General features: G+C 39.1%; 1 protein-coding gene across 2 annotated transcripts in view; it reads right to left on the reverse strand.

The window, feature by feature from the left end:
* The window catches only part of CADPS2 (calcium dependent secretion activator 2), a 493,834-nt gene that overhangs the window by 83,364 nt on the left and 395,977 nt on the right, over window positions 1-14,493 (reverse strand). For both annotated transcript variants that reach the window (XM_060108899.1, XM_060108898.1), the window contains one exon: window positions 10,727-10,830. In XM_060108899.1, coding sequence (XP_059964882.1) covers window positions 10,727-10,830 — 104 coding nt within the window. The remainder of the gene's footprint in view (window positions 1-10,726; window positions 10,831-14,493) is intronic.

Consider the following 14,493-nt stretch of genomic DNA (forward strand, 5'->3'; position numbering starts at 1 on the left):
TGATATCTAAGGCAGAAAAAGACACCATACGCAAAGAAAAATATAGGCCAATATCCTTGATAAACATGGATGCGAAAATTATCCACAAAATATTAGCACATCAATTTCAACAGCATATTAAAAGGACCACACACTGTGACCAAGTGGGATTTATCCCTGGGATGTAAAGTTGGTTCAACACACACAAATCAGTCAATGTGATACACCAAATTAACAGAGAGAAGGATAAAAATCACATGATCTATCATCTCCGTAGATGCAGAAAAAACATTTGACAAAATTCAACATCCTTTTATGATAAAAATTCTTACAAATTAGGTATAGAAGGAACTTACCTCAACACAACAAAGGCCATATGTGAGAAGCCCACAGCTAACATCATATTCAGTGGTGAAAAACTGAAAACTTTCCCTTTAAAATCCAGAATATAGCAAGGATGCCCTCTCTCATCACTTTTTTTTCAACACGGTAATGGAAATCCTTGCCAGAGCAATCAGGCAAGAAAAGGAAATAAATGGTATGCAAAGTGGAAGGGTAAAATTATCTTTGCAGATAATGTGATCTTGTACATAGAAAAACCTAAATACTCTATAAAAATTATTGGAACTAATGGACAAATTCAGCAAAGATGCAGGATATAAAATCAACATACAAAAATCAGTTGCATTTCTACACACAAACAATCTGAAAAAGAAATTAAGAAACAATCTCATTTACAATAGTATTAAAAAGAGTAAAAATTCTTAGAAGTAAATTTAACCAAACAGGTGAAAGTCCTGTAAACTGTAAGTATAAAACATGATGAAAGAAATTAAAGTAGTCACAAATAAATGGAAAGATACCTGGTGTCATGGATTGGAAGAATTCATATTGTTAAATGTCCATACTAGCCAAAACAATCTTACACATTCAACACAAACCCTATCAAAATTCCATTGAACCTTTTTTTATAGGAATAGAAAAAACAATCCTAAAACTCACATGGAACCACGAAAGATCCCAGATAGCTAAAGTGCTCTTAAATCAGCTCGGCGCTTTGTGACTGGGATAGGGAGGGTGCGGGGGAGGGAGATGCAAGAGGGAAGAGATATGGGAACATATGTATATGTATAACTGATTCACTTTGTTATAAAGCAGAAACTAACACACCATTGTAAAGCAATTATACTCCAATAAAGATGTAAAAATAAATAAATAAATAAAGTGTTCTTAAGAAGAACAAAGCTGAAGGCATCACACTTTCTGATATCAAAATATGTATATAACTAAGCTGTGGTAATTAAATCAATCTGGCACTGGCATCAAAACAGACAGCTAGACTAATGAAACAGAATAGTGATCCCAGAAATAAACCCACACATATATGGTCAACTAATCTTCAACAAGGGTGACAAGAATATACGAGGAAGGGACAGTCCCTTCAATAAATGGTGCTGGGAAAACTGGATATCCATAAGCAAAAGAATTAAACTGGACCCTTGTTTTACACCATATACAAAAAATCAACTCAAAACTCATTAAATACTTAAACTTAAGACATGAAACTGTGAAACTCCTGGGAGAAAATACAGAGAGAAAGCTTCTTAACTTTGCCTTGGCAACGATTTCTTAGATATGACACCAAAAGCACAGATAACATAAGCAAAAACAGGCAAATTATCAAACTAAAAAGCTAATGCACAGTAAAGAAAACAATCAACAAAGGAATGGGAGAAAATATTTGTAAGCCATATACTGGATAAAGGGTTAGTATCCAAAATATATAATACACTCCTAAAACTCAAAGCAAAAAAAGAAATAACCTGATTAAAAGATGGACATGTGACCAAACAGACATTTCTCCAAAGAAGACTAACGAATGGCCAACAGGTATATGAAAAGGTCCTCAACATCACTAATTATCATTTGATTTTCAAATGCAAATCAAAATCACAATGAGATATCACCTCACACCTGTTAGAATGGCTATTATTAAAAAAAAAAAAAAAGGTAAGTTTTGTTGAGGATGTAGAGGAGAGAACCCTTGTACACTGATGGTATGAATGTAAATTGGTGCAGTCACTATGGAAAACACTTGAAGGTTCCTAAAAAAATTAAAAATAGAACTATCATATGACCCATCAATCCCACTTCTGGGTATATATCTAAAGGAATTGAAATAAGGATCTCAAAGAGATACATATTCTACCATGGTCAATGCAGTATTAGTCACAATAGCTAAGACACAGAAGCAACCTAAATGTCCACAAATGAATGAATGGAAAATAAAATATGATATTTATATACAATGGGATATTTTTCAGCCTGAAAAAAGAAGGGGATCATGCCATTTGTGGCAACATGGTTGAACCCGGAGGATATTATGTTAAGTATAATAAGCCAGACACTGAAGGACAAATACTGTATGATCCCACTTATATGAGGAATCTAAAATAGTCAATTTCATAGAAGCAGAGAGTAGAATGGCTGGGGAAAGAGGGAAAAAGGGAGGTATTAGTGAAAGGGTACAAAGATTCAGTTATAGAAGATGAACACATCCTTGAGGTCTTCATACAGCGCAGTGCCTATGGTTAACAACACTGTATTGTATGCTTAACATTTTGCTTAGAGGTTATATCTTTTTTTTTTTTTTTTTTTTTTTGCAGTACGCAAGCTTCTCACTGTTGTGGCCTCTCCTGCTGCGGAGCACAGGCTCCAGACGCGCAGGCTCAGCGGTCCTGGCTCACGGGCCCAGCCGCTCCACGGCATGTGGGATCTTCCCAGACTGGGGCACGAACCTGTGTCCCCTGCACTGGCAGGCGGACTCTCAACCACTGCGCCACCAGGGAAGCCCTAGAGGGTATATCTTATGTTAAATGTTCTTATCACACTCACAAAAAATAATGTGGACTTCTCTGGCTATTGTATCTCAGTTTTGTTTTAATTTGCATTTGTCTAATTTTGAATGAGTTTAACATTTTACATATGTCTCTTTATACTGTTCTTAGTGAAATGTCTCTCAGGTCTTTTCCCCCTTATTTTCATTTAACTTTTGATAAGTGTTATAATTTTGTAACCAAATAACTACAAAGCACACACATTTCTGTGATACAGATGTTTTTGTTATTCTTCCAATTAAAAGTAGCTTTTAATAAATGTTTAATCATACTATATACTCAGAAAAGTCCATATTTACTTTCAAGAACTTTCTAAGAACATGTGAGATTTGTGGTTGCAAAACTCCATTCAATTCCCTACAGTGTAAATTAGATTATAACAAAAAGAGTCAAATCACAAACCAAAAAAAGGTGGATTATAAAATATTGACATATTGAGTATTTCCTTAAAAACTTGTCACAATAATAATGTTCAATATGTTTATAAAAAACATTACCGTGTAACTAATTAGCAGATGGAAACTGAAGAAAACACTGGCTAAAAAAAAAGAGTGGTACAAATCCCAGACTACAGAGGTAGGAACATTTTTAATGGTTGGCTCAAAGCATATAACTTCGACTTTGCTGTATAAACATCTGAATGTGAAAACCTGCTGGAAGTGCTATGTTCTATGTAAACCAAGCTATTGCTCTTTGAAAATATTATGTTTGAATACTTTTTGTTTAAATTTCTACTAGATGGGCTTCCCTGGTGGCACAGTGGTTGGGAGTCCGCCTGCCAATGCACGGGACACGGGTTTGTGCCCTGGTCTGGGAGGATCCCGCATGCCGCGGACCAGCTGGGCCCGTGAGCCATGGCCGCTGAGCCTGCGCATCTGGAGCCTGTGCTCCGCAGCAGGAGAGGCCACAACAGTGAGAGGCCCACGTACCGCAAAAAAAAAAAAAAAAAAAATCTACTAGAATGGGTATATGACAATAATATAAAAGGAAAAAAATAAAATAGCATACACAATTTCATTGCATATACCTTGCTCCTGTCTTTTAGAGCTGTGTTGGTGACATAGATAAGAAGAATCTGAGATTCCTCTCCCTGAGTAGAGCAGGATAGAAATGCTACTGAAAATGCAGCACTGCAAAGAGAGACATTTTCAAAGTCTCACCTCCAGTTCACAACCAATACCTTTGCGAAAGGTTAAAATTAAGACAATAACAGCCACGTTAGGTCAAGATTGTATCAAGACTCTGAGAAAAATTTCCAAAGCTCTTTTTAAAGCTTACTTGGAAGACAGAGTCACGGTGGGGAATGGAACATGATGGAAGATAATTTTCTTTAAAAAAACAGCTTCAGGTTGGTGAGACTTTGCTATCAACTGGAAATTTTCATTGTGTTTTGCAGAACTATATATTTATGTTTCAAATTGTATCTCTGATGATGTTATTCCTAATGAACGTAAGCCAATCTGTGACGAATGCTTATTGTTCTAATGATAACCAGAGAAAGCTTTAAAGAACCACTGTCCTTGAAAACAAAAAGCAAGGGTTGCATGCTGTTACCTTGAGAACACAGGGTCAGTTCTCCCACCTGTCCCCTCCTGCTTTTTGCCATCCCTCTGGGTGGCAGTCCTCGCACCCCGGGTTGGTGGTAAGAGAGGCTATATAATTTCCGTCCTAGAGCACCACTTCCTGGGCGTGGCTGAGGCTCCACGGCATGAGGGGCTCCACCAGGGAGGAGAAAAGCCTTCTCAGAAACACACCCATCTATAGGGCACCAATCAAAAGTCACGATTATCTAGGTTAGAGTTATCTTGGCTCTAAAGCTAAGCCACTAATTAGTGTAAATGAGAGAGCACAGGCAGAAGGCAATGTTTAACTTGATCAAGAAGGAAATATAAAACAAAACTTGATTGTAATCCTTTAGCCATACTATTTCTATCAAAGTTCTAACAATAAATAAATCTTGTACAGCGAGAACAATATTTGTGGCAGGCCGACAATACTTTGAAAGCCGTGTCTGTTTACTCAGAGTAGTTGAAAATAGTGGCAGGTAAGACTATCCCTGAAACTGGAAGCAGAGTACTGAGCTTTTGAACTTGGTGAGATTTAAGTGATGATGGGCAAATCAGTTCCCTGGGTGGATTTCTATTTCCTCATCTGCAAATTGCTAATAACGATACTTGTACCAGCCTCCTCCAGGGCTGTTTGGAAAAGTCAAGAAATATGAAAATCTCTTGCTGTACAAAAGTAAAAAAATGAATCATTATCAGTAACATAAAAATGAGTCAAAATTCACACAAATCTTATAATGTGACTTTAGATATTTTAAAAATGATATCCAACATGAATGGAATAGTTTCTATGTGCCAAGTACAGTAAGTCCCCTACATACAAATGAGCTCTGTTGCAAGAGTGCATTCGTTAAGTCCAATTTGTTTGCTAAGTCCAACAAAGTTAGCCTAGGTACCCAACTAACACAATCAGCTATATAGTACTGTACTGTAATAGGTTTATAATACTTTTCACACAAATAAAACATAAAAAACAAACAAACAAAAATAAACATTTTTAATCTTACAGTACAGTACCTTGAAAAGTACAGTAGTGCAGTACAACAGCTGGCATACAGGGGCCAGCATCAAGTGAACAGGCAAGCAGAGTTAGTGACTGGAGGAGGGAGAGGAGGTGGGAGATGGTAGAGCTGAAGGGTCATCAGCAATAGGAGATGGAGGGCAAGCTGCAATTTCACTCATGCCTGATGCTGATGGCACAGGTTCTGGTTCTTTGCTGGATCCAATTCTATCTACCCTCTTGAAAAAACGATCCAGTGATGTCTGGGTAGTAGCTCTTTTTTTCTCGTCATAGATCACACAGTATTGCATCAGAATGGATTGCATTCTGAACGGCTATTGCAACCTTCATGTACTGTTCTACATTCAGGTCCCGTGCCTCAGAAACTAACAGTGCCTCCTCAAATAAAGAAAATCCCCTTGCCATTTCCTGCATCGTGAATCTCTTCGGCTCTTCAGTTACTTCTTCTTCCTCTTGTCTCTCTTCGTCCTTTCTCTGGGCCTCCAATTCCATCAGGTCTATATTAGTAAGCTCCTTGGGCTGCACAGCAAGGAGTTTGGTGAAGTTGTCCTCCTGTAGATCTAGCTTGAAATAAAGATACTGTACTACTGCACTCTATACAGTTGCGTACAGTAAAGTACACAAAAGCACAACCACCTGTAGAGGATGCACACACGTGACAATGTACACCAGACAGGTGAACTAACTTACGTGATTGGACATGAGAACGTATGTTCACATCTTTGAAAGTTAGCGACTTGAAGGTTCATATGTAGGGGGTTTACTGTACTATTCGAAAGGCATTTTATACATTATCTTACTTATTCCTTTCAGGTAGATGGTATAATTATCCTTATCTTATAGGTTAGCAAACTCAGAGGTTAAAGAACTTGCCTAAAGTCATAAAGTTGGTAGGTAACAGAGCAATAATTTGAATCCAGGTCAGCTGGAGTGTAGAGACCAAGCTCTTACACATACAGCCTCTTCTTAATTAACTATACATGGCACAGGGCCTGTCTGTCTGTCGGTCTAGTTTTGCAGATCAGACCAATGTTAATGTCCTCTGGTTTTTTTCTTACCAGAGCATCTTTTAACGGTCTGATTTCTTTATATCTCTTCGAATTTCTTTGAGGTCTTAGGCTTTTGATTACTTTTACCCTCAAAATATAGTAAACATTTCATAATTTAAAACACCACCAAAAATATGGCTGCATAAATGAGCAAAAAGAGCGTGTCTGATTTTGTAATGTATTAAGTGTTTTTCCCCCAAAGAAAAGATCAGCTTGCAATCCTGTATTTTGTAGATGATCCTAAAAGCCCTGGAGACAGTCCAGTGTCTAGGGTATCACCACAACCCCCAACATACACATAGAGTAACATAATGCTAAGGGGTCATATTCTAGAAATATTTAAGTGCTTTTGAGGAGCCAGCAGAATGGACTAAACTAAACTGGTGACACCTAAACTACTGCCAGACGAATCATAAGTTTTCTGCACTCTTGATTCACGAAAATCTTTCCCTAACTGTGTTCATAGATGAATATAAATATTGAAATAACCAAGTGAGATGAAGAACTGAAAATGCTTCAGAACATGTTGGGGTAAAGTGCTACTCTTAATATTATACATTTATAAGTCAGTGAGTGACTAACGAACATTTTTGGTAGGATATTTTTGCCGATGCAGTTTCATTTGAGAGTCACTGCTGCAAATTGAATTCTGCCTCTGTAGCTTAGTTGTATGAAAGCCACTTACTGGTCATCTTCTTCCAAAAAGAGGAACATTTGTTGGACCACAGGCTAATCTAACCCTAAGCCCGTCCTAAAAAAGAAAATGTCTATTTATCTCACTGGCTATCCAGATATAAATACTATGCAAATAAGATGAACTCAACTGTTGAGATGAGTGCAATTTAGTTAGTAGTAGGTAGTAAACAGATCTTGTCTATGATCAAGTTTTGTATAACTATACTTTAAGATGGTCCTTAGATGTGTATGGTAGTAGAGAGGAATAAGGATATGAGGAAGTAAAAACAATGGAAAAAAATTGAAAAATCAAACATCCATTTTCTTTATGTTAGAATCCATCCAGACGCATAATCTGGTCCAGACACCGATGTTCATGTGAATGACCACATGCACAAATATGTGTGTCCGTACTGAACTCCTCTCCCTGCTCTGACTCTGCTGCTGGAGCAGCCTGGGACCCAGCCAGCTGGAGGGCAGGACTCATCAACCATTTACAGTGAACCGAGAGCTAAGTTGCAAATACCGAATTACCGTCAGACATCCCCCTGGCCTACAGTGTCACTGATATGGTGGACAATATCATATTTAAAATATTTTAGGGACCTTCAATTAAGATTCTGTGGCAACAATAAATCACAAAGTAACAACCTGAGCTGTGCTCATATCGATCATGTTGCCTCTCTCTCGGCCCCTTCACTGAGGGATATTTCCAGCCCTCCATCCCCACAGCAGAGTCCCAAGATATGCCAGGAGAAGAGCCTGACAGAACAGAAGGGACATGTCCAGGCTTGCACCATCCTCCTCCTCTCTGCATTTATATCCCTGCTACGATGCTAAGTGCCAAACCTGCCAGCAAAACTAGGACAAGGCACCCATACCTGCCATTCTACTGAAACCAAGAAATAACAATGTGGTTCCCTGAAAGTGTGGAGTCTGGAGTTGGCTTGCCTCTTCACCCCGTCACTGACCAGCTGTGCACCTGGCAAGTTTTCTTAGCAGGAAAGTGCTACGTGTGTGTGGAGGGGGTGTGCTGGTGAGAGCCTAAGCCTTTCTCGTCGGCATCTGGGACTTGCCGCCTTTGTCAGAGTGAGTGGCCTTGGGTGGACAGTTGTCGGATCAGTTTGTCTAAATTTCTGATGAGACATAGTCTCATCACGGGAATGTGGAAGACGTCCTTCAAGATTTTCTGGAAAGGAGTTTAAACTGTCTTTCTCAAAAGAAAACACAGAAATTCGGAAGAAAAGCCTGAGGGGAGAGGTGGAGAGGCCTTCAGAGAGAAGGGAGGACTGCCTTATGAGCAAGTTACTGTCAAAGAACTGAAGGATGTGAAACCTGCTTAACTGAGAAACTGCGGAAGGATAGAAACCACCTCTTGGCCTTGTGACGTGAACCGCCCCTGCGGAGGGAAGGAGAAGGGAAATGAGAGGAGCGGACACACGGCCACTTGAAGGTCTCTGAGGCAGACGCATTAACCTTCACCAAGGGAGCCGGGTCGGCTCCTCTTTTGTGCAGTAGAGTCTAGCCTGGACATTCAGCAAAATCAAGATCAGGGTACAAGGCAGTCCATCAATTCACTGTGGAAATGACTCTGGAATCAGATCAATTCACCCCCCAATATTGTTCAAAGGAAAAGCTGGATCTCCTGGTTAAAAAAAGAAAAAGGCCAAAAAAACACTCAAAGATAAAACCAAAACCAAAATGGCAAAATCCTCTCAGCTGGCCTGTACTTAGATGGCCAGCAATAATTATGCATGCAATTACTAATAAGACACATTCACGGAAACAGTACAACAAAGAGTTGCCCATTTAAAGAAATACAGTCTTTAATTCCAAGGAGAGGGACTAAGGTGGCTTTAAAAGTGTAACCAGAGTGTGTTCTATCCTATCTTCACATAAAAGAGTTATTTCATGCTAGAAAAATGGTGAAAACAATTTCACTCACCTCTCTTCCCTGAAGAATCCCAAGAATTTGGAAGCATTGTGGAATGAAGACATGTCATAGTGTTACAAAGCATTTTAAAAAGAGGTCATCATAACACTTCTATATTTTGGCATATAGTTGAGTTACATTTATGAGTTTTGATTACTTCTGTTCAAAAAAGTCAACTGTATTTTTGTGGATTTGAAAATAAGTAATATTTACATTTTAATTGTGTTTGGATACATTGTACTTTAACAAGCATGTAGTGGTTGCAGGGAGTATATAATGCTAATTACATTTAAAAGACAGGAGAGTTATTTCCCTTATTAGTGCAGAAAAATTAAATGTAATTTTTGTGAAATGTATAGGAATATTAGATGTACCTGTTTAGATGAAATTGGATACCCAATCAGAAATATTTTTTAATTCAAAAAGGTCTAATACTCTGATGATAATGCCTTTTAACAAAAGACAAAGACAACACATACATACATTTTGTCATCTAATCATTTTCATTGTAACATAGTGGTAGTATTAGCCTAGAAAAGCTCCTCCTGGGAATTCACTTCAAATTATTGAAGCAGCTGTTTCTTCAGTTTAAAATAAAATATCCATAACAAGTTCACACATGACAGATGCAAGGTAAAAGCTAGATTCCATAGTGTGAGCTAAAAGCAGATGTTTTGATCATATTTATAACCAGATACAATAAATCTTAGGTATCTATAGCAAGGTTTCATGAATATTCTTTTCTGAGAATTTGCTTAAAATGTACTTCCTGTAGTTTCTTATATTTTTGAGAACAAGGCTTCATTAAATATAAATATTCTATAAATTCTTCTGTACCTGGTCTTTTTCATACTTATTCATTTCATGTGCTTCCTCAAGAATAAAAGCACTCTTAGGGCACTGAAATTTATTACATTTATTTAATCCTACACATTTTCCCTACCTAATTCAGTCAGAAAACTCTTGTTTTTTAAAATAAACTCAGGGCTATTAGAAAGAATGACACTTTTAAGTCTCAGAATAAGCAGTTTGCCTGATGAAATACCATTCTATATTTTTAGTGAATGTCAGTATATAATTAGCACTAGAACTTTTAAAAATCTCTTAAAAATGAAGGTTTAGTGAAAATTTAAAGAAAAGTTTGACGGTAAAAGTGAAAGACTGGAGTTATCAATCATACGGTTCTGAACATCTTCTATTCAATTTTGGTGTCCTACAGTTTACCACTACTTTTCCTTTTGCACATTGATGAACTTACATTTCTAAACTAAAGCAATCAGGGCACGGGGGAAAAGCGAGTGATCTGGCATCACAAGATGGGGGTTCGTGTTCCAGCTCTGCTTCTTACTAGTTGTACACCTGAGGCAGATCCCATAAGCTCTCCCATGTTCCTCACAGGAAGACAGTTGTCAGGAACAGATACTAAATTATACACATACACAATTCCTTTGTAACATATAGGAGTTATATTTCCAGGAAATGCACACGTTCTCAGTTTTCTGTAGATTAACGGCCAGATGTGTATCAAAAGCCACTTCCTCAGTGCTGCTCCCACTATGGTAAAGCATTATGTGACACTTTATGTGACAGTTAAAACAAGCCATCACCTCTGCATGATGCTCTTCATTCTGCTGTAAGACTTCTATGCAGAGCTCTGCTAGATGAAGAACCTCTTCCAGCTTCCTAGCAGGAGTCGCCTGGTTCATGGTCTCTGCATTAAAAACAAATCATAATAACGTTACCTTGAAAATAAAAAGCCAAGCAGATTCTAAGATGTTAATGATGAGACCAGGGTGTTGAAATAGAATGAGAAAGCATATTTTTGAGAAATGAGAGACAAGAAATACAAATGAATACAGTCTTTAGAAAAAATCAGTTCACCAGATTGCAGAAAATATTTCACCCACAAAGCAATCATGGGAAACTGCAAGTGCTTTGCCATTTAACATATTACAACTAACAGGTGCATCAGCACATTAGATGCTCAACTTCTGCAACAAACAAGTTATAATTCTCCTCAAGGTCAGAAATACAAAGAAAGGCAGACACCACAGTCTTTTCCTTCTCTCTGTATTGTATTATCAATACAATACCATTCTCACCAGATGAGTCATTCCTGGCATTAGTGAAACGCAGGCTTTTCTGTTGCTATTTAAATTTCCAGCCTGAAATGTCTAAGGTTCATGTTGATCTTAAATGGAAGAAGTACAAAGTCACCTAAAACAACTCTGACAGGCTGCAATTAACTGATTTCCTCCCCTCCAACTGGGGAGGGATGAAGAGCCATTCTTTAAAGCTGAAGGTTCTCTCAGCATTACAGCAAACTGGTATAAAAAGGCCAGGCCACAATGAGATTAAGTGCAGCTAAAATTCAGCAACAGAGAAGGCAAAGCAGTTGATTTCAGAGATAAAATGAACTGGCAAAAATTAGAGGTGCCCTGTGTAATGAAACTGTTTCAAAAATGTGAGGAATAGAGTTTCCAATAAGTATACTAAAGATAAACGTTTCTGGACTCTCTGTTTGCCCCTGTATGGAGATTGTAAGGAAGAGAAATAAAATGTTTAGATAAAGAGCTTTTTCTGTGGAACCTAAGGAGTTTGTTTTTTGGGCAGGGGCGGGGCAAGAGATCTATTCCTTCTACATCTCCCTATAACTTCAGCCTTAACTTTGGAAGACTTCCATTTGCTCTTAATTTGTTCCCAAGGGACATACGACTCAGTGAAACAGCCTATGATTGGTGCTTGTTCATTAAACACTTTTTATAAGCTCACTCTGGGTCACAGTGTGATGCACGTGGGGTTTCCCATCCTCCAACCCTGATACACATCCTCCCAAACTCCCCTGCAGGATTAAAGCCACTGCTCATCTGTCACAGGGATCAAAGAGTAGGATGATTCTTCGGGAAAACAGTCCGCCAAACACAACAGAGTTGAGTGTGCCTACGATAATCTTAGCTGTGGGAAGTAGGAGGAAGTAGAAGACATGTCCCTGCTCTCAAACCACTCAGGCTCCAAAAATCACTACTGCTGGGATCCTTAGACATCCACTATCCAACCTCCCCTCTGTTTCATGATCACTTCAACATCCTCAAACGAGGGTGAAGTCAAGGAGGCTTGTGACTTTGCACGACAGTCTGCTCCACTTGGGGGCAGCTCTCGCTATTGCAGTGAGGAAACTTCAAAGTTTGGAAACAGTGTAAGGCAAACAGAGGGGAGGCAGGGGATGTTAGGAGAGACTGCTGAGAGCAGGTGTATTTAGGGGGGGCGGGATATTAGTGGGAAGATAAGCAGAACCTGAAGCAGGTCCTAAAGGAGAAGCAAATGACCTGGGTAAGAGGAGGAAGGGTTTCTAGAAATGCTTGCCTGTCAGAGATGCGGTGCATTTCAGAGGAAGGTGATGATGAAGGTGGCTACAAATGTCACCATTTATTAAGAGCCAATTACATGTCAGACCCGGCACCAGGCACTTCCCATGTGTCATCACACCAACTTTCCTAACAGCTTTAAGCCGTTTGGTTATTTATTCATGTAAGTCATAAATGAGGAAACAAGCTTGGAGAGATGAAATGCAACAGCTAACACGTGGTAAAGGTGAGACCTGACTTGGTGTGGGCTCTTAGCATCTCTACCCTGCACTCGCCTGGCTGGAGTAAAAAAGTTCTGGGAAATGATGGGTGAGAAGCCTGAGGTTGGATCGTGGCAGGCTTTAAGTAAGAAAATAAATAGACTCAGTAACTATATCCTATCTGGTAACCTGGAGCAAATGTTTCTTTGCCAGGCTTCAGAATAAATTAATTTTGGGAAAACGTATTTGTGGTTGTGTAGTACAAGGAAGGACTGGTGGGGACCAGGTCTAGTGTATGGAGAACTACTAGAAGATGGTAATGGGAACAGAAAAGAAGAGAAAGGTAGAAGGGACGCTTTGAAGAAAGGATTTGCAAGCCTTTGTGAGTGACTAGAAATTGCAGGTCAGAGAGGACAATGACCTTGAGGTTTGGAGATTGCATGGCTCAGAGAATGAAGGTGCGTGGTTGATGAAACTACCAAATGGGTCTTCGATGGGCCACCCCACCTAATTACCATGTACATAAAATTTAAAGTAAGCGAATTATTCTAAACTAAAAGGAAAGTGGTGCATTGTAAAATCTGCATGCACAGGGAGTTAGGATATCTGGATCCTTTGCCTGGAAAACTCCTACTCATCATTCAAGACACAGCTTTAATGCTACCTTAAATGTAGGACCTTCTCGAAGTTCTGGGGCTGGGTCGCTCCTCCCTCTGGGTTCCCCTATTACCAGCTCATGAGCTGTTACTAGACTAGGCCCAGATCAGTCAGAAACTGGGTCTCATAATCTTGTGCTCTCACTATCTTGAATAGGCTTTGGACCATGACAGGTACTTAATGAATGTTTACTGAGAATGCAGTAGTATAATTTTTGGGAAAGGGCATGTTAAAAATAGAATCAATGCCCAAATTATTTCATTTCACTTTGTGTGGGATTGCAAATAGCTCTTCTGTCACTCACAAACCAAGGGTGGACAGGACAGCAAGTCCACCAACGAAATGCAGCTGTAGTCCAAGGACACTGCTCAAATAATTGATGAAAGCTGTATTCTTAAATTATTAGAGATTTTTGGGGAAGAGTTTTCAAAATAATTTTTAATTCTCAAGAGCGTATCACTTATATTCTTTAATTTTTCCATCTTTAGATTTTTTTATTTTTGTTTTTTTTTGGCTGCATTGGGTCTTTGTTGCTGTGCATGGGCTTTCTCTAGTTGTGGCGAGCAGGAGCTACTCTTCATTGCAGTGGCTTCTCTTGTTGTGGAGCACGGGCTCTAGGCGCAGGGGCTTCAGTAGTTGTGGCTCACGGGCTTAGTAGTTGCGGCTCGTGGGCTCTAGAGTGCAGGCTCAGTAGTTGTGGAGCACGAACTTAGTTGCTCTGTGGCATGTGGGATCTTCCCAGACCAGGGCTTGAATCCGTGTCCCCTGCATTGGCAGGCGGATTGTTAACCACTGCGCCACCAGGGAAGTCCCTCCATCTTTAGAATGAGGGTGTTGAATTAAGTTGAGGATTCTTAACCCTAGGGGTTAGGAATAGGTTTTAGGGAGTCCTTGAACCCCTTAAAATTATATGATAATTTTTGTGTATAGAGGCAGTTTTTGGGGAGTGAAGGATCATAACTTTCAGATTCTCAAAGTAGTCCATGAGCCAAACAAATGGTAAGAATCACTGAACCATATATGCTCTAAGATTCCTTCTAGCTAAGAGAGTCTATGCTTCCTATAAATTTTGGGCTTTACCTATATTGGATTATATCATTTCAACTTCATGAGGAAAGGGAAAGGTAACAAAATGTAATTGTTTTGATCACA

Source organism: Mesoplodon densirostris, chromosome 9 (genome assembly GCF_025265405.1).
Source record: "Mesoplodon densirostris isolate mMesDen1 chromosome 9, mMesDen1 primary haplotype, whole genome shotgun sequence".
Taxonomy (NCBI): Eukaryota; Metazoa; Chordata; class Mammalia; order Artiodactyla; family Ziphiidae; genus Mesoplodon; species Mesoplodon densirostris.